Source organism: Pinus tabuliformis, chromosome X, assembly GCF_031772625.1.
Source record: "Pinus tabuliformis cultivar Carrire ecotype Pingquan chromosome X, CPIR1, whole genome shotgun sequence".
NCBI classification, from domain to species: Eukaryota; Viridiplantae; Streptophyta; class Pinopsida; order Pinales; family Pinaceae; genus Pinus; species Pinus tabuliformis.
In genome coordinates, this window is record NC_142308.1 from 686971482 (window position 1) to 686995880 (window position 24399).

Genomic DNA, 24399 nt, shown 5'->3' on the forward strand with positions numbered 1-24399 from the left:
TATTCAACGATGGATTACGCTCGATGCTATTTTGGTTATGTGCACCCTTACTTACATGTTATATAAATGAGAACTTGTAACTTGTGGATGTGGTTGATGAAGATTATAACTTCTAGATGATTGATGTTATAAGGTGTAATTCATGTTTTTATGCTTTTTTATATCTAATTCATCATTCTACATGCTTTTGTTGACATATATGCATCAAAATATATAAAAATATATATTATTATTATATAAAAATTCGCTCCCGATTCACTCCCAAACCAGGAGCTATTGAAAATGTTGCTCCCCGCTTCCACTTCTGCTCCCGCTACCTGCTTTTGCTCCCGCCTCCAAGTAACCTTGTGCATTAGGTCTATAGAGGTCGCGTTTCTAGTAGCATTTGTAGCAAATTTGTATGGTTGATACTAGATAGAGGCATTGCGAATTTCCCAATTGTAGGTTGTAGGTGCAGTTCCAGCCAGAGTGAGACTCCATGTAGGGGTTTCCATCTAGGAGAGATTTCCTAGTTCTGTTTCAGAGGGAGATCAGGTGAAGGCTCACTATTGCAGTAGTTGCAACAATAGTGCAGTATTAGTAGTAGAGCAGTAGCAACAACAGTGTGAGGTAAATCAGAGTATGTGCAGTGTTGATGGACAAACTTGCCAGAGAGGCTTCTTCACAGTGATTTCCAGTGGCAAGGAGTTAGTCAATTGAGATGTGAAGAAAGGAGGTGTAACAAATATCAGAGATCAGTAGCGTGGTCAGTCCAGTGATAGGTTGTAGAGGAGAGAGATGTTGGGGAGATAACACCTTCCTCGCTAAGAGGGAGCGTTAGTTTTTGGGTGATATGTTAGCATCAGATATGTGTTCTAGTCTCGATTTGTGTCTAAGAGGCTAAGGAACATGAGATCTCCAAAACCCAAAAAAAGTTTCGGGAGAAAACACCTAGAGACCACTCAATTAAATTAATTGATCAATAATTAAAAGGTTTCTAAGTCTAACTTAGGAAAATTGATTAATTAATGGGAATTAATTGAGGAGATCGACTTATGCTCTAGAGACTTCCAGAAAATGACTTGGATCAAGTCTAAGATGATCTTAGCCATCGATCACGATTAGATCTTGGCTATTGATGCTCCAACGAGAGATTATAAGAGCAAGTCGATGGGATGGAGAAAGACACAAGAGGGAGAGCGAGTTAGCCAAGGCAAATCGAGCTACCCAGTTGTGATTAAGCAAGGGGGTGGTTCGAGCTAGAGATTAAGCATCAGATAGAGGGAGTAGTAGAGAATTTGAGGAAGAGGCATTTAGAGATTTTCCAGTCTTTCTTCAGTGCCGGATTGGCAGGAGGAAGGAGGTCGAATTATCTACAAAAGAGGCTACAAAAGCCAGTGCGAGCAACCAAAAACCTCAGTGCGAATTGCCATAGAGAGGTCGTTTCAGTTATCGGAAGCCGGAAAGATCATCTGCAAGGAAGAGCGAATTTTTCCAGAGGCAGAGGGAGGCATGACGACCCACTTGGAGCCAACTAGTATGCTGTGCAAATTATTCCAGGCCAGTAGTGTGCATGTCTGGTGAGGAGTGTGAGCAGGCGAGTGGAGGTCAGGTGGATTTGCAAAGGGAGAAATTTATCTCCTAGACATTTTGCGAGTATATTTTCTGGAGGATTGCCAGTTGAGCATCCAAATTATTTTACTCTCCAAATTGTTGCATAATTATAGAATAAACCCTCATTTGTTGCACTGGTTTTCCCTTTGAGGTTTTTCCGACAACTTTTAGTCCAAAATAATTGGGAGTTGTCTATAATACGACTTTTTGGAGATTCCGGTGACGGAATCCGGCGGAAGAAATTGAGGTTAAATCTTGATTTGTTGCAGTTAAAATGGTTTTTTAACTGCATATCTGGATTCAGCACCCTGAAAAACCCCTGGGACGCTTTCATTGTGCAGAAACTAGCTATCAAACTTGTGATTCCAATAAATTCCTGCCGGATTTCGACCGGAAAAACCCGCCGGAAAAGCTTTCAAAAAGTCGCGTTATAGACAACTGCAAATAATTGTGTCGATTTTTATGTGTGTGCATCTATTTCTCAGTTCGTTATTTTACTTCCGCAACATATTTTATTTGTGAAAAATGCATAAGTGAATTATTTGGTATTTGCCATAAAAAAAATAAACTTCTAATTAGTTAGGAAAATAATATCCAGTTGTTGCATTCACGGAAATCTCAGAAAGACACCAACATTCCGACATTTACCGTTATCTTTGCCTTTTACTGCATCCAACAACCTAAAAGAGAATGACATCATGCCCTTGTGTGGTACAAATGTTTGAAAGGCTCAATTTGATGTCACTTTGCTTGAGTGTTGAGCTGATTTGGCTTGGAGATGACACTTGCTTGACCCTTCTTCTATGTCCACCCCATCATTAGTGTCCAAACATGGTTGCTTGCAATGTCACATAGAAATCCCTCTTGCCCTTATTACCACTGAAACTAGCAGGGGACCTAAAGGGGATCCCTAAAGGGGAAATGCTAAGCCAAGGGCAACAAATGGAGACTTAGCCCACTGTCACCTCAAGTAAGGATCCCTTCTATTTACGGACTTTCATCGATGGGAGGAGACCCGGTATATTATGGAGTCACTAATGAATGATAAGTAAATGGATATGAGTGACCCAGACCCTTTCCCAGAAGGTTTTGAAGGATGGGGGGGACTTGCTTGCTTTCTAAGCAAGGTACTATGCTTCTAGGGAAAGGAAGAGGATTTTGGGGGTTAGGTATATGGGAATAGGCTTTAAAAGGAGTTCCTCACACCCTAAAGTCCTTGTTAGAATTGGTATCCCTGATGGTTGTTGAAGAATAGTCCTTTGAAAAAGTGGGACCACGCAGGGCCATGTGGACCCGGTCTGGGGTACGAGGAAAGTATGAAATATTCAATGATTTTCTTACCCTAGGCAAGGTGGGAAGGATCAAAGAAAGTATTTGACTCAATGATGTTGTTTGACCCTGGGAAGTGCTAGCCTTGGGGATGGCAGGAAAAGTTTTGGTCTCGAAGTTAGGGATTGGATTTTCTCCCAACTCCATAGTCAGAATGTCTTCAAATCTGGAGGAAGCTAGAAGAGAGGCCAAAGCAGGAGATCCTAGGAGATCGAACTTTTTCAGTGGCTAACTTGTTGGGAAAATGATGCCTTAGGCACCCCAATGTGGCTAGACTTGGGAGAAGGTGAAAGAATAGGAGTTGTAGTGACCACCCTTGGTAGATCAATGCCTTAATGCTTGGGAGAATGGAGTCTATGTTGATTATGTGTAAGATTCCTTGGTTTCCAGTCAAGGAGGCCTCAAAATTGCTTCACAAATCCTCTAGGTCAAGTGAAAGTAATCCTGCAGCATTATACTTCAAATGCACAAGAGGAATGGCTTTTCAAGGTCAAGCTTTACCCCTAGGAGATTTCGCTCATACTACAAGGACCAATGCATGAAGAGAACGTTATGATAGAGACAATCCCACAATATTAAGCAATAATTTGCATGCACAATTAGCCTTAAAACAATGAAAATCCCATCCAGCATATATGACAAAGTAATAAGAACAACATAAAAAATTTCATACTTACAATGCAGTCTAGTATATCCAACCATTCACAGATGACAATAATGAAGCTCCAAGAGAAGACAAACCAATAACCATACATCAAAATTCATTCATAAATGCTCCAATTCATCCTCCAACAAAAAGTGTGAAATTCTCTAAAGGAGAGAGATCCAATCCAAAGTGATCATGAGAAATGATCTTACCTCACTTGTATTTATACACATCAAAGGAGTTCGAATTAGCCTCCTTGGCCTACATAAGCCTCAAAAATAAAATAATGTGCTAATAATACAACCTTTTGGTGACAAGCCCACCAAACTAGCTCACAAATGAAAAAGTAAGCCTCTCAAGAGGTCAAATAATAATCTATGCATGTCGTAGGGCCTTCTAAGAGGCCTAATGAGGTCCATGGGTGCCACAATGAAGAATACGGCCCTCAAAAGCAGTGGACAAGGGGTTGTGATACCCTGTGGTGCCCCAAATGACTATGGGGGCACACAAGTGTCCTCATGAGTCTCTAAACAAATTGAAGATGTCTGTAGGTTGCCCTCAAGGGCCAGGATGATAATGTAGGAGATGCCACATCATCATAGAAGTCTTGGATAATCTGCCAAGTGTGTGGTGTAGATCTGGGGCTAACTGGGCATGATGGATCAGGTGCATCCTCCTCGTCCAATATGTGAACCACGAGAAATCTTTGAATGGTTGTGGGGATCCATGGAGTGTACTCTGCTGCTGTGTTAGTCCATGGCTCTCAACGCTCACCCTACATGTGCCAATGTATCCCTCTAGAGGGTTAGGACCTCGTATAGGGAGACCAAACCCCAAATGGAAACCATCTGCAATCCTGCATAAGATCCAATGCGTCCCCTAGGCTTCCAGTACAACAAGTCATTAGAGAAATCGAGCAAATGAACTTACCTAATCATGGACCACAGGTGGGGACTTCATAATGGCCTGCCCTTCCATAATGGGCTTCGGGATGTGCCAATGTCTCCTAAACTCCCAATGGGGTTAACCAAGTACCCTATTACGTGGTTTCTGCGTCTACAGGGGATAATATAGTCAAGGTACATATGTCAAAAGGCGGTGGCATTTGGTAGATAGGTGAATGAGGTAGGGAATGAGAAGGGGCAACCCTGGGTCACACGCTGGGGCACAAGGGTAGCTAATAAGAAGGAAGTCCTCACTTGGCTTTATAAGGTGTAGGAGGGAGCAATCTTGGTACATGAGGTGCCCCGACCTTGATTTTTCCACCCTTCTTTATATGCCTTTTGCCTTTTTATGATTTTCTTCAATTAACTGCTTGAGGCTCAAAGGTATAGAGCATGATGTGTAAGATATAGCAGTGAATTCTCCCCTTTAAGGTGGGGTGGTTCGTCGCCCACCAGGGGTTGGGAGAATCATGGGTTCCAATATTTGAAGAAGGCTCATAGAACCTGTTGGAACCATGGTGATGGCCATGATGATGGGGTAGAGCTCATGTATTGGCTTTTGTCCACGTGCTAAATGTTTTTGTCCCGACCATATTTTGCATTTTGTGGTACTTTTCTTGTTGAATATGGCCATATATGCTTTTAACTTTTTTCTTAGCTGCATCAACCTCTGGGCTTCATTCTAGGCCATGACCCAGGGTGTGGCCATCTCAGAACTTTCATCTTCGTTGATAAAAGACAATATGATTCTTTGAGTGATAAACAAAATTATTATACTGAGAATGGATCTGACCATCTTAGATTAATCTTCTGCGAAATCCTCTGATCGCTGGAAATTTGTGATAAATTGTTTTCATAGGATTGGATTCTGCAAACTTCAGTATACCTTGGAACATAAATTTGTTGTTTATGTTTTGAGTGATACTGATAAGTTGATTGATTGAAAAGTCTGCTCTTGTGATTCAAATGTCGATAAGGAGTTCTTCTGGTTGGACTTTTCCTTATCATGTGTGTGGCAATTTTTTGATGTACTTTAGGTACTACAATTGTTGAGTTGGGTACAAAATCTTCACTTGAAATTTCCATTGTTTGAACTGCAACATCTTCTTGAGTTATGATATTGATTGGATCGACATTTGTTCCTTTATCTTCAACTTGGATTGTTTCAACTAGAGACTTCAATACTTCTTCTTGAGTAAGTTGTTCTAACTTGTCATTTATTTGTAAAAATTCCACAAACTGGAATCCTATTGTAGCAACTTGTATTATTTCTTCTAACTGATAAATTAATTATTCAGTTGATTGCTACAACAACATTGAAATAAACACACTGCAACCTTCACAAATAAAACTGCGGAAAATAAATAGCGCTGGAATTGAGAAAATACTAGCACACACACATAAAAATTAACACCGTTGTTTTTGGATAAAAGTCTTTGGAAAAACCCAATGCAGGAAAACTGGTGCAGCAGATGAGGGTTTTATTTTATTATGCAGCAGTGAAAATCTGAGTACAATCTATGGATGCCCAATTGGAAATCCAAACAGAAAGAATATCTGGCCAAAATTATCTAAGGGAGTTACCCTTCCTCTGCAAGCAATCCCGACACAACTTCGCTTCAGAAAACTGGTCGTCCAAACCCCAACGTGAGCCCTTCTGCGCTATCTCCCACACATGTGGCTTGAATCTACCTCTGATGAAGTTGTTTTGCCTTCTTCTACTGAGGAAATTGTCTCTTCGACACTCTGGACCCTTTGCCCGACCTATGGAACTGAGAACAAATTTCTCTACAGCAAAATCGTGTTGCTTTTGAAGCAACTGCGCAGTCCTCTATGTTGCCTCACTGGGAATAACTCAGACTCCTTGCTGTTGCCTCTCCGAATTTGGAAAACTTCCTTCGGGTCACTGTCTCTGCCCCTCACTGAACCTGTTTAGATCTCAGGCTCTCCAGCAACTGCTGGTGCTCTTTGGAAATCGATCTGCCAAGAAAATTGAACTGTGGAAGTGTTTTCTCCATCACCACATCGAGCTCCAATAATATTCCACTGTTGGAGCACTAACGACTAAGATTAAAACATAATCGATGGCTAGGATCATCTCTGGATCGCTCCGTATGAGTTTCTAGATCATTCTCGCTTTATCTCAAGTAATATTGATTAATTAAACATATTGCCTAAGTTTAGACTTAGGAAATATTTAAAAAATGGTTAATAATCTAATTGAGACACTTCTAGGGGGAATTTCCAGAAATGATTTCTTAGTTTTGGTGATCTCATGTATTCTAGCCTCTCCACAAAATTTCGTGGCTAGAACACATTCTATGCTACAAAAACTAACACTCCCTCTTAGCAAGGAATGTGTTCTAGTGTTGCACACACTGTCACAACACTTTGTCTCTGTATCATCTCTTGTCACATTGTTGATGTTTATCTACTGTTGTCCACCAATCGCTACACAACTCTGATATGTGCTGCATCTATGCTGCTGCTGATGCTGCCATACTGTTGCCAACACTGCAACTCCCTCTCCTCTGTTGTTGCTGTAATTAAAAAACATCCAAAATACTGAATCAACTGTGTTCAATATGATGCATCTATCTCCAGAGTCTCTGACTACTACTAGCATCTGCATTATCACTAAAGGATTTGCGCCGCTGCTGACTCTGGACTGCGCTCCCCAACATCTGACTTCTATTAGTCTCTCCAACTGTCACTTGGTCTCTGACTGCATCAACTGCCATTGATCCATCCTGTTGTTGAATACTGTGGATCCCCGTAGCCATGTAATGATTCATGAGGTGGACTCGTCAAGGACCCTACCCAATCTTTGTAGCTCTCTAGGGCTACAACACCAAATATCCCCACCTCACTCCTGGAGGTATATTTGCAAACATTGCAAAGTATTCCTTCAATCTGGAGGACAACCTGTAGATCTCTGCTGAGGCTGCTTGCTAGTCCTGCTTCTCCTCCTTGTCCTTCTTTCTGAGAGGACACTGGGTATTGTAGTGATCAAGCTGACCACATCTGAAGCACATGACCTTTGATAGGTCCTTCTTCTTCTTCCTATGCTCCCCCTGCCCTTCCCCCTTCTACATCCTGATGCATCTCAACTTTTCTTCCAGGAACATCTTTCGTTGCTCGGAGGTACCCTAGTATAGAGTGGAGAGAGCATCCCACATCTCTTTGGTTGTTCCCTTGGCCACTATATGTGAGACTATATGATCTCGGACTCCATCTAGGATCAACCGCTTCGTCTTCGCCATTTCCTTCCTGTATTCCTTAAGCTGGTCTGCATCTTGGGGAACTGCCACCACATTATCTATGTAGGCTTTCAGGCCATATTCATCTAGAAGGAAGGACATCCTAGCCTTCCAGATGACATAGTTGGAAGCACCATCCAACCTATCCTGATCTCTAAGCCCCACTGTGGCCATCTCTGATCAAGTCGAAAACTCCCTCTTTCCCTTTGCTTGGATGCTTCTCTACTACTCGAACTCCTTTCTGGAATGCACAGATCTGCTAGCTGCTACTTCCAATTTGCCTGGAAAAATTAAACTTCTGAGACTCAAAGTTCCCTGAGAGAAATTTTCCCTTTTCTATGTGTGCTTTTCTCTTCCACTCGACGCTGATTCTGTAACTGCAAACTTTTGCAAAACCCTCTACGTTCAACCAAGGAATCTGTTTAGCGAAAAACCAAGTTGTTGTTGCTCCCTCTGTCTGCTGGAATCACTCAATCTGGAAAGTCGAATTTTCTACCTGTCTGCACTGGAAAATCAAACTTCCCCAAGCAACTCGACCTGCCTGGCAATGGACTACGCTGCCTCTAGGAATTTCAACCTGCTGTTCCCATTGAACAACGAAATTCCCTTCTCTGCTTTTGAGCTTCCTAGCTGATCACTCACGCTCTGATATCATGTGAAAATTACACAAACTGGAATCCTATTGCAGCAACTGGTATTATTTCTTCTAACTGATAAATTGATTATTCAGTTTATTGCTACATTGACATCGAAATTAAACACACTGCAACCTTCACAAATAAATTTGCGGAAAATAAATAGCGTTGGAACTGAGAAAATACTAGCACAAACACATAAAATTAACACCGTTGTTTTTGGACAAAAGTCCCTAGAAAAACTCAATGCGGGAAAACTGTTGCAGCAGATAAAGGTTTTGTTTTATTATGCAGCAACGAAAATATGAGTACAATCTATGGATGCCCAACTAGAAATCCAAACAAGAAGAACATTTGGCCTAAATTATCGAAGGGAATTACCCTTCTTTCGCAAGCAATTCCAACACAAATTCCCTTCAGAAAACTGGTGGTCCAAACCCCAGCATGAGCCTTTCTGCACTGCCTCTGCGCTGTATACTGCATGTGTGGCTCGAATCTGCCTCCGATGAAGTCGTTATGCCTGCCTCTATTGAGGAAATCGTCTCTTCGACACTCTGGACCCTCTGCCTGACCTCTGGAACTGAGAACGAATTTCTCCAGCAAAATCGAGTTACTTCTGAAGCAACTGCGCAGTCCTCTGCGTTGCCTCACTGGGAATAACTCGGCCTCCTTGCTGTTGCCTCTCTGAATTTGGAAAACTTCCTCCGGATCAATTTCTCTGCCCCTCATTGACCTTGCTTCGATCTCTGCCTCTTTGGCAACTATTGCTGTTCTCTGGAAATCGATCTGCCAAGAAAATCGAACTGCAGAAGTGTTTTTTCTATCACTACATAGACCTCCTCTTATAATCCACTGTTGGAGCACCAACGACCAAGATTAAAACATAATCGATGGCTAGGATCATCTTTGGATCGATCCGTGTGAGTTTCTAGATCATTGTTGCCTTATTTCAGTTAATACTGATTAATTAATCATATTCCCTAAGTTTAGACTTAGGAAATATTTAAAAAACGGTTAATAATCTAATTGAGACACTTCCAGGCGGAATTTCCAGAAACGATTTTTGGGTTTTGGAGATCTCATGTATTCTAGCCTCTCCACCAAATTTCGTGGCTAGAACACACCAAATGCTACAAGAATTAACATTAATGACTTCTTGTCACTTATAAGCTTCTTTATTTGCATAAGAAGGTTTTGGTTATGATTTCTTAGACATAAAAGCTCTTCGTTTTCTGAATCGTTGATTTTTTCCTTAGTATCCTTCTCTTTATCTTTTATACATTTGATTTGTTCTAGTAATTTTTTATTAATGTTCTTTAAGCATAAATTTTCCTCTTCCTTCTCTGATAGACTTTCGTTGTTCTAGTCTGAACATTCATTTTCTTGTTTTAGTCTCTGTTTCTTAACCTTAAATTTCTAGACCTGTGAAATTAATTTTTCATTGTGGTTTTCAAGTCGATGAATTTCTTCACTTTTATTAGATATGACTTCTTCAAGCTCTTTCTGCTTCTTTGGTATCATTTTTTGATTATCTTGAAACATCAATTTCGAAATATCCTTAAAGTCTTCTAATGAAGGTGTTTTTGATTTTGACTCGCTTGCTATGTTTCGAAATGTGACCATCTGTCCCTTATAAGGAAACGTCAAAAATTGTATCTTTATGTTTAACATGAACGTACCCAATTCCTTAAACCAAGGTTGACCGATAATTATGTCAATCTCTCTATAAACATAGTTACAACACGAAATTGAGATATGTAATCATAATGATTTACTGTCACTTGTAAATCACTAATTCATACTCCTTCTGGCCACAAATATCTTTTCTTTCACCAATGCTCAGCTCTTGAATTAATAGCCACTTGGCCAAAATATTGTTAATGTAATTTTCCTCGTTGCTTGTGTTGATAGCGATGTTAATTTCTTTTCCTTGGATACTAACTTTTAATGTAATTAATGTGTGATCCATAACTGAAAGACCTTATTAGGAAAATCTTTCTTCCTTTGTTTTCTGGATTAGACTCCATTTTTGGTCTTCAAGTATTTAAGTACTTTCATTATTTTTCCTAAAAGTGCTCTTTTTTCTTTTTTGGTTTAATATTAATAATCTCATTTGTACTCTTTTTTTTTTAATATATACTTTGTGATTTAAATTTTCCTTTATATATATATATATATATATATATAACGAACCTTGAAACTTTTTATAATTTTAAATCATCTTTTATATATATATATATTCTTAATATTTATCCTTTTCCCTTTTAACTAATAATTACTACCTTTGTAAATTTCCACCTTATACATTAATGTAATGGTGTCCCAGCCTTTTCGAATTTGGTTAATTGTAATGTCCCTTCCTAAATTAATTTGTCCCAAGTTTATTTTTCTACAATTTTGACAATTTTGGTGACAGTGGTACCCACAAAATTTTGAAGAAAGACTTGGGAGAAAAAGGGAGGCCGAAATATTTGGTTAGTGGAGCGCGGGGGCCACATGCACAAGGAAAAATGCACTTGCCAAGGGAGAAGTTCAAATAGCGAGAAGTTCAAATAGCCAAGGAAGGAAGGTCAAAAAGCTAGATGGAGGGGCCCACGTGGGAAAAGGAAGCTCACTAATTATAAATAGGAGAAGCTCAACCTCATTTAGGGTCTTTTTTCAATTGAACTCGCTCTTGTTGCTGGAGCTGCTTAGCTGGGTCACTTGCTGTTTAGCACCGAGTTTTCCAAGCGGAGAACTCACCCTTTCTTCGGGGGATTTCGAGTACCACCCTAGGGAGGTCAAATCGTACCAATTTGGAGAAGAGCTGGAGGGGATTTAGAGCCTATCACTCAACCATTTGCTTAGCTAGTGTGTGTTTCAGGAGGACGTGGGAGGGGAATACGCTGGGGTCATTTCAACGGTCTTCCAGGTAGCAATTGCCGGGAGAACTTTGGTATAGAAGCTTGAGTGAGATATCAGCGTTTTGGAGGAGTTTGGGAGTAGGAGATTGCTACATGAAGGCAACACGAATTGCAGCATCCAGGGCCGACGCAAAAGCCTCTCACTGGGCACATGTGGGTGGTTGTGGGACGAGTTGTGGAGTTGGAGATTGTTGGGGGAAATAAGGAGATCTTGGGGGAGTGTAACTCAGCCTTTTTGGAGTGAATTGGAGGGCTTTCTCTGGGAGTTGTAGGCAGGTCGAATTTCCCAATAGTTGGAGGAGGACATAATATTTGGCGGTCGAATTTTAGGGGGCAAAACCAGATCAAACCCTTTCTAAGTTTTGGTGGATTATATGAGAGGAGCTTGGGATTAATTTTGCAGAATTTTTTGAACACCGAAAGTGGGGTTTTCAACTTCTTTCCAGTAGATAGTGCAGTTTTCTGGGGCAACATAGGGCATCATTAGAGCAACTGATTCTATGATCTGGGCTTGTCATTTTATCACCTAGGTTTTGTCAAGCTTGCCATTGGGGCAAGCTTAGGTGCACTCCTTCCACACTATTGTATTATTACTCCAATTGTTTAATAAAATGGCTCAGTTGGTTCTAATTTCTGGAGTTTACATGGGTGTTCACTGAGTGTTTAAAATTTCTGGTGTTGTATTTATTGTTTGCTTTGCATATCACTGTTTTTCCTAATTAGGAACATTACAGTGGTATCAGAGCTCAGATCTTGGCTCAGCCGTGGGGGAAATTTCTTATGAACGAGGAGGATAGGCAGAACGTGACTTACAGGAGACAGAGGTATAGGAGCAGGGAAAGGGAGTTGGATATTATGCCTGATACAGAGGCATGTGGGAAGGACGTAGTTGTAGCAGAGATGGGGGAGCCAAAGAGTAAGGAAGAAACAACATTCGATAGCCTCTTGAAGGCCCTAAATGATTTGGCTAAGGGACAGAAGGAGATGTTGGAGGAGATCAAACAACAAAATAGGGACAAGAGCCTTCATCGTGAGTTCTTATTTGGAGAGACTTTAGGGGCCTCACAACAGTATGACCACCCTTCACCAGCCACTCACCCACCAACTTTCAGTGGGCCATCCAGAACCACGTTGCCTACTTTTCTACCATCAACACCTAGTGAGCATGGAGGAATGGATGACCAAATGCCCATGGCAGATTTCTTCAGGGAGTGGCAATCCATGGGGGAAGATTTCAAAGCAACCCTATTATTAAGAGATTATTGCCAGCTCAAGTAGAATGAGAAGGGAAGGGTATAGTGGGGGATCGAGCACACAGAACTCGGAATTGCAACGTTTGATTGGGAGGATGTACTTCCCCATATATGATGGCTATGCCAAGTGTAAAACTCGAGCTTGGGTGGAGAAGTTGGGTACTTATTTCCAGCTTAATCGGATGACAAAGGTGGAAGCCATCAAAATGGCTACCTTGCACTTGGAGGGGGAAGCAAAGAAGTGGTGGTTTCACAACTTGTCCACATTGGGGCATGCTAGCGTGACCTCTTATGAGGATTTCACAGAGAGAGTGGTGGAGCGTTTTGACAGGAGGGACTCGAAGGCTCACTTCAGGGAGTTGACCCAACTTAGACAGACTGGCCATCCTGAGCATTACATATCGAAGTTTTTGAGGGTTTCAGTTATGGTGCCAAACGTATTCGATGCTAGGAGGGTGTACACATTCATAGAGGGGTTACTTGAGCCATTGTGTGGACTGGTGAAGTCACACAGACCCTCTACCTTGTAGGAGGTGGTGACTTGTGCTAGAGATTTGCAGGGGGCAATCCCCAAGACTAGAGAACCCATTCCATCACGGACTCCCTATCCACAAAAGGGAGGTGATACTAGACCCCCACCACAATTAGCAGCCCAAGGGCATGGGTAGTTAGATGAGGAGACCAAGAGAGACCTCTGTAGGAGGAAACTATGTTTTACTTGTCGGGAGCCGCGGGCACTAGGCCATCGATGCACAATAAGCAAGGCCCACTACATCGAGGTCTTCTCGGATAGTGACAAGGAGGATGATGTGGAGTTGGAGTTTGGCGGGGGATACAATGAGGGTCAGGCAGAGAGGGGGCCACCACCTACACCACCACCTGGGGGAGCATCTTTCGCACCATCTGGGTGAGTCCTTGCTTCTTTAGGTGGAATTCCAAAATTTTTGACTTTGGGGATCCGAGGCACAGTGCGCGGACAACGTGTCTCAGTTTTGGTAGATAGTGGGGCCACCCACAATTTCATTGATGCCCAGATGGTTCAGAGGTGGGGCATCACCACAAAGGAGTTCGAGGGGTTCTCAGTTCTGGTGCCAGGGGACAAGACTATGCAATGCACCCGATATGTTCCCACTTTGATAGTGACCATGGGAAACTACTCGATGATAGATCATTTCTTTGTTGTGGATGTGCCAGACACCAATGTGGTGATGGGTGTCCAGTGGCTCTATTCCCTTGGCCGGGTCACCACGGATTGGAGGAAACCGGAGATGGAGTTTAGAGGGCCGGATGGCAAGCTGGTAGTTCTTCGGGGCATGCATTAGTACCCTCCATAGATAGTTTCAACGCATAGGATGGAGGATGACTTGAGGCATGGTGACATAGCGTGGGTAGTGGAGCTGAGGATTTCGGAGGTTGCGGGACAACCCAAGCCACCTCACCCAGACATACAGGCCATCTTGGGCAGATGCCCGGTAGTGTTTGGGGACATACCAGCAGGGCAACCACCTGACACGGGATTTGAGCACACCATCGAGCTGGAGCTTGGGGTGCAAGCAGTTATCACTACTCCTTATAGGCATGCCAAGGCCTACAAGGATGAGATCAAGTGTGCTATCGAGGAGTTATTGGAATTGGGGCACATTAGGCCAAGTTCTAGTCCCTTCGCTTCATCAGTTGTTCTGGTGAAGAAGAAGGATGGGACTTTGCGCATGTGCATTGGTTGCAGGGCGCTCAACAAGAAGACCTTGAAGAACCGATACCCCATTCCGTGCATTGATGAGCTGATGGATGAGCTTAGAGGAGCCAAGTACTTCTCTAAGATAGATTTGCGCTTGGGGTACCACCAGATCAGGGTGAGGGATCAGGACATCCTAAAGACAACTTTCAGGTGCCACTATGGGCATTTTGAGTTCTTGGTCATGCCCTTTCAGTTGACCAACGCACTTTCCTCCTTTCAGTCATGCATGAATCATGTATTCTATGGGCAGTTGCAAAAGTTTGTGTTGGTGTTCTTCGATGATATCTTGATTTACAACCAGACATGGGAGGAGCACTTGCAGCACTTGGAGATGGTGTTGCGTATCTTAAAGGAGCAACAGTTTTACGCCAAATTGTCTAAGTGTGAGTTTGGGCTGGCACAAATGCTCTACTTGGGACATATCATTGGCGCAGATGGAGTTAGTGTACATGAGGAGAAGATCAGGGCCATTCGGGATTGGCTTGAACCCCAAAACGTGACTGAGTTGAGGGGATTCATAGGCATATGCACCTACTATAGGAAGTTCGTAAAGGGCTTATCACAACTAGCGACTCCCCTCACAGATATGAAGAAGAAGGGGGCTTTTACATGGACGAACAATGCACTGTCGACATTTGATCACCTCGAGGAGGTGATGACAAATTGCCCAGTTTTGGCACTTTCGGACTTCACACAGCCGTTCACATTGGAGTGCGATGCATCAAGAGAGGGGGTTGGCGCAATATTGTCTCAGGATGGACACCCCATTGCTTTTGAGAGCTGGAAACTCCTTCCACATGAGAGGTCGTATTCTATTTACGACAAGGAGATGTTGGCCATCATGCATGCATTGGCCAAATTCTAACAGTACCTAGTGGGCAACAGATTTCGGGTGAAGACTGACCACAATAGTCTTCACCATTTTATGGGGCAGCAGGGCCTCAGTGACAGGCAACAGAGGTGGGTCAACAAAGTGCAGGCCTACGACTTCGATATTGAGTATGTCAAGGGCAAGCACAATATAGTAGCAGATGCATTATCTAGGAGGCCCGCAACACTTTCACTCATGAGCATTTTCCATGATTGGAAGGCGTAGTTTTTGGTGGAGTATTCCAAGGACCGGTGGGCGTGTGAGATTTTGGAGGGTATTCATGCTGATGAGCGCTATAGGGTGATGAATGAGGTCATTTACTACAAGGGGCGCATATTCTTGGTGTCGAGTTCGCAGTTGAAGGAGAGGATTCTCCATGCAGCGCATGACTCACCACTATTTGGATACCAGGGGTTTCGGAAGACATACATGATAGAGAGTGTTTCACATGGAAAGGCCTCAAAGGGGATGTGTTGAGATATGTGCAAGAGTGTGAGGCTTTCCGGAGGAACAAGGGGGAGTGGACCCATCCAGCCGGGTTGTTGTAGCCACTTCCCATTCCTGAGGGGAAATGGGAGAGTATTTCTATGGACTTTATCACAGGGCTCCCTATGGTGTAGGGTAGAGATTGTATTTATGTGGTGGTGGATCAATTGACCAAATATGCCCACTTCTTCGCTATCTTGACATGGTATTCAACGTCACAAGTGGTCGAGTTGTTCTTCAGGGAGGTGTTTCACTTACATGGACTTCCTAAGACCATAATCAGTGACAAAGACAGTCAGTTCATGGGGGAATTTTGGGAAGAGCTTTTCAGGTTAGTGGGCACTGAGCTCACCCCCAGCACTAGTTACCATCCGCTGACGACGATCAAACGGAGAGGGTCAACAAATGGTTGGAGGGCTACCTACGGAACTATGTGACCGGGCAGCAGAGAGTGTGGATTCGGTGGGTACATCTGGGCGAGTACTTTTACAACATCACCCACCACATGTCCATTGGTATTCCACCTTTCCATGCCTTGTATGGTTACGATGGTTTGTCTTTTACTAACATTGTTTTTGGAGATAGTAGGGCCCCAAAGGCCAAAGATTGGATCCAAGAGAGCCAGGATATCCTCAAGGCTCTCAAGGATAACTTATTGACATCCTAGAATCAACAAAAGATGTATGTAGATAGGCACAGGATTGAGAGGTAGTTTGAGGAGGGGGACTTAGTTTTTCTGCGGCTATAGCCATATCGCCAGTCTACATTGAAGCAGAAGGGGGCCGAGAAGCTAGAACCACGTTTCTATGGGCCGTATAGGGTGACTAGGGGAGTTGGGGAGGTGGCCTATGAGCTGGAACTCCCACCAGAGAGCAAGATCCATAATGTCTTTTAGTCTCATGCCTCAAGAAAGTGTTGGGGCAGCAGGTGACAACAACTACGGAGTTGTCTCCACTTGATGATAAGGGATATCTGGTTGTGGAACCGGAAGTCATTTTGGAGACTAGGGAGAGGAAACTGAGGATAAAAACTATCAGGGAGTATTTAGTATGCTGGAGGAGCTTGCCGGATGAGGATGCCACCTGGGAAGGTGAACACATACTTGAGCATGCAACGCTGAAGTTGCTTGGGGACAAGCAACATTTGGGAGGGGAGGACTATAATGTCCCTTCCTAAATTAATTTGTCCTATGTTTATTTTTCTACAATTTTGACATTTTTGGTGACCATGCTATCCATAAAATTTTGAAGAAAGACTTAGGAGAAAAATTGAGGCCGAAATATTTGGTTAGTGGAGCGTGGGGACCACATGCACAAGGAAAAACGCACTTGCCAAGGGAGAAGTTCGAATAGCCAAGGAAGGAAGGTCGAAAATCTAGATGGAGGGGCCCATGTGGGAAAAGGAAGCTCACTAATTTTAAATAGCAGAAGCTCAGCCTCATTTGGGGTCTTTTTGTCAATTGAACTCACTCTTGTTGCTCGAGTTGCTTAGTCGGGTCACTTGCTGTTTAGCACCGAGTTTTCCAAGCTGAAAACTCACCCTTTCTTTGGGGGATTTCGAGTGCCACCCTAGGGAGGTCAAATCGTACCAATTTGGAGAAGAGCTGGAGGGGATTCAGAGCCTATCACTCAGCCATTTGCTGAGCTAGTTCGTGTTCTAGGATGGCGTAGGAGGGGAATACGTTGGGGTCATTTCAGGGGTCTTTCAAGTAGAAATTCCTGGGAGAATTTTGGTATAGGAGCTTCAGTGAGATATCAGCCTTTTGGAGGAGTTTGGGAGTAGGAGATTGTTGTTTGAAGGCAGCACGAATTGCAGCATCCAGGGCCAGTGCAGAAGCCTCTCACTGGACACACGTGGGAGCTTGTGGAATGAGTTGTGGAGTTGGAGATTGTCAGGGGAAATAAGGAGACCTCGGGGGAGTGTAACTTAGCCTTTTTGGAGTGATTTTGAGGGCTTTCTCTGGGAGTTGTAGGCAGGTTGAATTTCCCAGTAGTTGGAGGAGGACGTGGTATTTGGAGGCCGAATTTCTAGGGTCAAAACTAGACCAAACCCTTTATGGGTTTTGGTGGGTTATTTGAGAGGAGCTTGGGATTAATTTCATAGAATTTTCTGAGCACCAGAAGTGGGCTTTTCAACAACTTCTTTTCATCAGATGGTGCAGTTTTTTGTGGCAGTGCAGGGCATCATTGGAGCCGTTGATTCTATCATTTGGGCTTGTCATTTTATCACTTGGGTTTTGTCAAACTTGCCATTGAGGCAAGCCGAGGTGCACTCCTTCCACACTTTTGTACTATTGCTCCAATTGTTTAATAAAATGGCTCAGTTGGTTATCATTTCTGGAGTTTACATGGGTGTTCACTAAGTGTTTAAAATTTCTAGTGTTGTATTTATTGTTTGCTTTGCACATCGTTGTTTTTCCTAATTAGGAACATTACATTAATATATTTTCTATCTTTATTAATGTTACGGTAATGGAAGACTGACAGCTTTTTGTAACGTCGTGACCCTGTGATCACAATGATATTGGCTGCGACCAGATAATTATTGATCAACTGTTTTTTTTAACGTCAACTGGATCACAATGAGACGGTTATGTTATCGGTTGGTTGATTATTGAATTTGGCGTCTCTCTTTCGTACAGTGGAAGAAAGGGAATCGGGGCAGTGTGTTGACGGACAGGGTGTGGCAGCAGAGAAACTATGTGGAAGCTATTGAGAAAGGTGACGGTGGATAAGGCATGTGTGTATGTAGTATTCAATGGTGTACTCGATGCGACGACGACAACCATGAAGTTTGGTTGAGTAATAGAGGCACCTTGGGCTGGCGGCGGCTGATCGGAGGTAGTGATGGCAAGTTGTTGTTGTGTCACAGGGTCTAGTGTTTTGGTAGCCGGGCGAAACTTGATGTGGCACTGAGGCCTGTTATGGGTGATTGTATGGCCTAACGATGGTGTACCGATTGCTGTTACAGCCAGGTAAGTATTTTACTTTTTGACTGTTTTGATTTTTTTTATGTAATTTTTTTTTTTAATTCTCCTTTATTTTGTTTTTTTTTGTCTTTTCAATTTTCTTTTTTCTCATTCTATTTTTTTTAAATATCTCTTTTTTTTATAGATACAATATTTTTTTTAGCCTTTTCATATATATATATATATTTTAAACTTTTTATATTTTTTTGTCTCTTTTTTAAAAATATTTTTTCTTGGTAGTTTTTTTTAAATGGCGAATGGCCTGATGAATGGAGAATCTCTCACTATATAGCGAAATCCTTGATCGTGACAACAACTACATTGATGAAGACTTTAATGGCCAATGATCGGGATCGAAGAACATGGCTCTGATACCAATGTGATGAGCAAAGTTTGTATATTTAGAGGAATGCTCTGATACCATTGTAACGAACAAAGTTTGTATAGGCAGCGGAATAATTTAGAAGAACTGAAATATGTAAGTATCCATTGTAGGACAAGTAGTAATTGTATATAAGAATTGTTGAATGTACAAAAGATGTGTGAAATGATTATAATGAGGGCTCGCTTATTTATCTAGGCAGGTGCCCTTTCATGAATAGTCATGTCTCTAAGACATGCCTCTTCATTACTAACTAACTAAATATTAGTTAATTAATTTTTATTTATTATTATTATATTTATATTTATTATTTTTATATGAGTTATAGTCATAACAATGATCTTAGCCATCGATTGAATCAAATGAACTTCTAATCGTGGCCATTCATTTGTGAATGAGAGATTATAAAGGGAATTGATGGGTAGCTTTGAAACATATTGAGTGGGTGATTTGTAGTGAGACACTAGGAGGGTTTCAACACCAGTTATTGGGAGAGGAATTTCTGGAGGTTTTTGCTATCAATTATTTTTTGTAGGAGACCGAGTTTTTCCAATGAGGCTGTGAGCTTCAAGAGGAGGCCAAGTTGCTCATTGAATTCACAAGAGTAGAGGCTGAGATTATTTCTGGGAGTCAGTGTGAGTCTTCCAGGGGCCAGTCTGAGTTTGCTAAAGGAGGTGCAAATTGCCAGGAGGGAAGGTTGAGTCTTCCATGAGGCAAATCGAGTTTCCAGAGGGCAGTGTGAGTTTGCTAGGAGACTCTGTGAATTGTCGGAAAACCAGTGTGAGTTGCCAGATTTCCAGTGCGAATTGCAGAAGAGGAAGCTGCGGGGTTTCTTCAAGTTGATTTGATTAGCAGAAGTGAAGATAAAATATTGCCGGAGCTTTGCCAGTGTTTGGCAAGCAGTTGTAATTTCTCAATAGCAGTTTTTGCCTAAGATAATAATATAAACTCTTAGTTTTGAAGACTGGTTTTCCCCATGTTTGGGTTTTTCCAGGGGTTTGTCCAAAAATACTTGTGCCAATTGTGTGATTGGTTTCTCATATATTTTGCTGCAATTTTTATTTTGTGAATGATGTTGTTCATATTATTATTCATTACTTCCATCAGAAGAATTAATTTGCCGTGAACAAGTAATAGGAAATAATTAACTGGGTTAATAGCACCTTCTGGGTAGCCAGAAATTTCAGAATGCCCCATCAAGAATGAAACAAAGGAAATATCGGGAATAAAGCACATCATACAGGGATTTAAGAATTTGAAAAATCTGTGAAACTTTGCTTAACTATCCAAGAAGTACAAGAAGCAGAAGCATCCATTGCTTTACGCTCCAATTTGTAATTGGTATTTTGCATGCACAAAGATTTGCAGAGAGAGACAATTCCGTGCGCATGTCTAATTGAACATTATCCATGACCACATTTAAGAAGTTGAAGAATCAATGAGAATTTGATTAGCTGTCCAAGAAGTACAACAAACAGAATAATCCATTGCTTCACATTCCAATTTGTAATTGGTATTTTACATGCAACAAGATTTGTAGAAAGAGACAATTGTTTACATGTGTCTATTTGAACTTTTATCATGACCACATTGATTGCCATTTATCTTGCTGCCACATGTGAGTGCACATTCTGTTTCAATTTGTCCCTGCACAGAATGGTTGTCTTGATGTTAGATCTATCTGCAACATATATGCTGTGTTGTACATGCTTTATCATTCTTAAAGAATAGCTAACTTACGGTTTTCAATTGGTATGTTAACATTAGTTCGGTAATCACAAGCTTTTTCCTGATTGTGTTGTATCATATCTATTCACCATTAAATTATTTCAGGTGGAGCAACTGCACAAAATCTTTAAGCTATGTGGTTCACCATCAGAAGAGTATTGGAAGAAATCGAAGTTGCCACATGCAACCATCTTCAAGCCGCAGCAACCTTATAAGCGATGCATTGCAGAGACTTTTAGAGAGTTCCCACAAACAGCACTGGCCCTGATCGAAACACTTCTTGCCATAGAATCTTCTAGTCGTGGAACAGCAGCTTCAGCTCTTAAGAACGAGGTGAGCATCAGGTGGCATTGTAAATTAGAACCTACCAAAATGAGAAACCTAGTCAATGCATTGGTTTTAACTTCTTTTTTGGTATCAGGTGGCACTGTAAATTAGAACCTACCAGAATGGAATACCTAGTCCATGCATTGGTGCATTGGTTTTAACTTCTTTTTTGATTCTTTATCTTTGCTTTATTCAAATTTCCAAACCCTAGATAATAGGTAGTGGATGCTTCAGCTTGTGAACATTTTTTTCTGATTCTTGAAGCATATTCATAAATAAATTTCAATTTTATACTAGGGCTGTGCAATGCTGGTTAGAGTAAAAGAGATGTATATTTTGGGGAATAGTAGCAGATACCAGAGCCATATATTTTGACCTTCTATGCAGATTTTATGAGAATATTGGCTTGTCTTATTATGTGTAATTATCTAAGTCACATGACACGAGGACACGTAAATACGAGTATTCAATACGAAACGTAGCGACCTGGAAACAGGACACGGGGGACACGTATATATATATATATATATATATATATATATATATATATATATATACCGAAATATAGTTTTTTATCCATATTAAATTGCAGGTTGCAGCTTATCTAATCAAATTAAAATATAATTACTTCTCAAAGTTCATAGTTCACTTTAAAAAAATAAATAGAATCAAAATTTACAAATTACAAGCACATAAGAAACTAAGTAGTAAGTACTTACTACTAATTATAATTTTAGAACTTAGATATTAAAACCATAAAATGCAGATTTTCCATTAAGTCATCAAAATCAAAATGTATCACTGTTCAGTGTTTACAATGTACATAGATAGATCATAGACTATAGTAGATACTGACCCCTGAGAGAATGCCAATGGAAAATACAAAAGAGTAGATACTAGATACAAAATAAGTAGGAATATCATAGCTCGGTACTGGTCCATGAGTCATGACTCATCACTCTATCAATAGTCCATGTCCTCTATGTCATAGTCACCATCACTGCCACTGCCATCTGACTGTACTCCATCCTCCTCCTCTATGCCCAATCCAGGATCTGCTGCTGTGGAGGATGACCCCTCAAGATGCTGTGTCTCATCATCAAAAGTCACTGGCTCTAGCACTGGGTCATTAAGATCCATGTTGGCTAATGCCAACTCAATACTGTCGTCCAAGCCCATATCATCAGGAAACACATCCCACATCTTTGTTTTTCCCTTCAACCACTCTTGTCTCTGCCTGTAAATAAGACGAAGGTTGGTGTGCACATACACCATTGTCTCCGCCCTGGATTGCTCAAGCCTGCTCTTTTTCAAACTATATAGATTGCTCCAATTCCTCTCACAACAAGAAGATGAAGTAATTTGAGAGAGGACCCTCAAGGCTAACTGTTGTAGAATAGGGCATGCTGCCCCATGAGTTGCCCACCATGCATAGGCACTTTTGACCCCCCTATCTCCAAGTACATCATACGCCCCAAATCTCCTGGTGCCAGTGGAGAACTCTACAAAGCCTTCCTCCACCTCAAGAAAAGATGTGTTATCCTGAAACATCCTTCTGAATGCTATCTTCCTCCCCTGTGAAATCTCTCCATCCATGTGAGGAGGGTATCTGTGAGGTCCCACCATGGAGCCACTCTTCACTGTAGTACTTGGGATTCAAAGAGTGAGCTAAGCAATGCAAAGGTGTGCAATTCTTATCCCACCTAGAGATAAGAATATCCTGTATGGTGGACCATAAGCTCTCTGCTGATGTCTCATATGCAGGGCACTCATTCTCCATAACAATAGTCTTCACAGACTCAATCATGGAATCCCAACCCTCATAAACCTCTCCTAAGATGGGCTGGTCCGTGTCTGCAAACCGCAAGAAAGAAATGATAGGGTTCATGATCTTTATGGTAAGATCCACCCTTTCCCACCAACCATCATCTAACACTATGTCCTTTACCTTTTTTGAAGCTGTTTGATCCGTCTTTCTCCCAAAAGACCAAAGATCTGAAATAACCATGGCCCCAAGAGCGGCCTTCACCTCCTTCAACCTCTTAAGCATGATGAATGAGGAAGCAAACCGAGTATCTGCAATCTTCAACAAGGATAGATGTGTGTACTCTTTATATATTGTGAGGGCATTGGTATGGTTTTGCACAAAATTTCGGATATGGCGTGCATCCTCAATAAGATTGCCAATCCATGTCACATCTGAAGTAATAGATTTGAGTGCCAAATTCAAAGAGTGAACAATGCATGGTGTCCAAAATATTTGTGGATATTTAGTTTCCACAATCAAGCCAGCTGCTTTGCAAACAGGTGCATTATCTGTGATAATTTGCACACAACTTTCAATGCCTACTTCTTCAATAACTTTAATAAACAACTCACCCATATATTGTGCATCCTTGTATTGTCCAAGAGCATCAACTGCTTTCAAGAAAACCGGTCCATTTTGAGAATATACCATGAAATTGATGAGAGGATGGCGTGCTGTATCTATCCATCCATCAGAGACAATACTGACACCAGATGAGATCCATGATGATTTAATAGGTTGTAGAATTTTATCCACCTCCTTCCTTGCCTTCATCAACAATGTGGTTCTAAGTTTTTCTGAACTTGGAGGCACATACCCAATTGGAGCCCTATCAACTAGAGCTCGACACATCTCAATAAACATAGGAGATCGTGCAACATTAAAAGAAATGAAGTTGAGATAGAAAAAGAATGCCAATGTAAGATCAACCTCATCTCGCTGCTCACGCCGAAAAATCTTTTCCATTGGACCACTATAAGTTTGGGCTGCCCTCTTTTTTGTTGGCTGAATTTCTTTTCTCCCAAATCTACTAATATTAGAATTCCTCAAGAATGGAAGAGGATCTTCATTTTTACTAGTTTTCCTGCTTGCTGCCACCACATTCACAGAGCCAGCTGCATCCTCCCTTTCCAAATCCATTCTTTCGTCCTGACTGATCTTTTTGCATGCTCCAATTCCACAAGGAAGGCCCAACAAATGGCCCTTAACTCGAAAGTAAGTGCTCTTAAATTCACCCTTGCAGAAATTACAAGACCAATGCATATTCCCTCCCGGACCAGTCTTTGGCACTCGCTTCTTGGTTACATACTTCCAGAGAGGGTATTTTTTTAGCTGTGCTTGTTGTCTTGCTGCAACAGCATCACTTGGCTGAGAAACACCTACAGCCTCACTTGAAACACTTGGGGCACTATGACCAAGAGAAGGTGAAACTGAAACAGAAACACTTGGAGGGGGGGACCACGAAAAGCACCGCCCTTCCTTTGACCTCTGCCGGCTGCCTTGGATGATTGAGCCATTAATCTTCTCAC

The 24399-nt window shown here is 41.7% G+C and overlaps 1 protein-coding gene across 1 annotated transcript in view; it reads left to right on the forward strand.

The window, feature by feature from the left end:
* LOC149141837 (putative serine/threonine-protein kinase At1g54610) overlaps window positions 1–24399 on the forward strand; it is a 191919-nt gene that overhangs the window by 91525 nt on the left and 75995 nt on the right. Inside the window, exon 4 of the mRNA XM_089449130.1 lies at window positions 20842–21069. Coding sequence (XP_089305256.1) covers window positions 20842–21069 — 228 coding nt within the window. The remainder of the gene's footprint in view (window positions 1–20841; window positions 21070–24399) is intronic.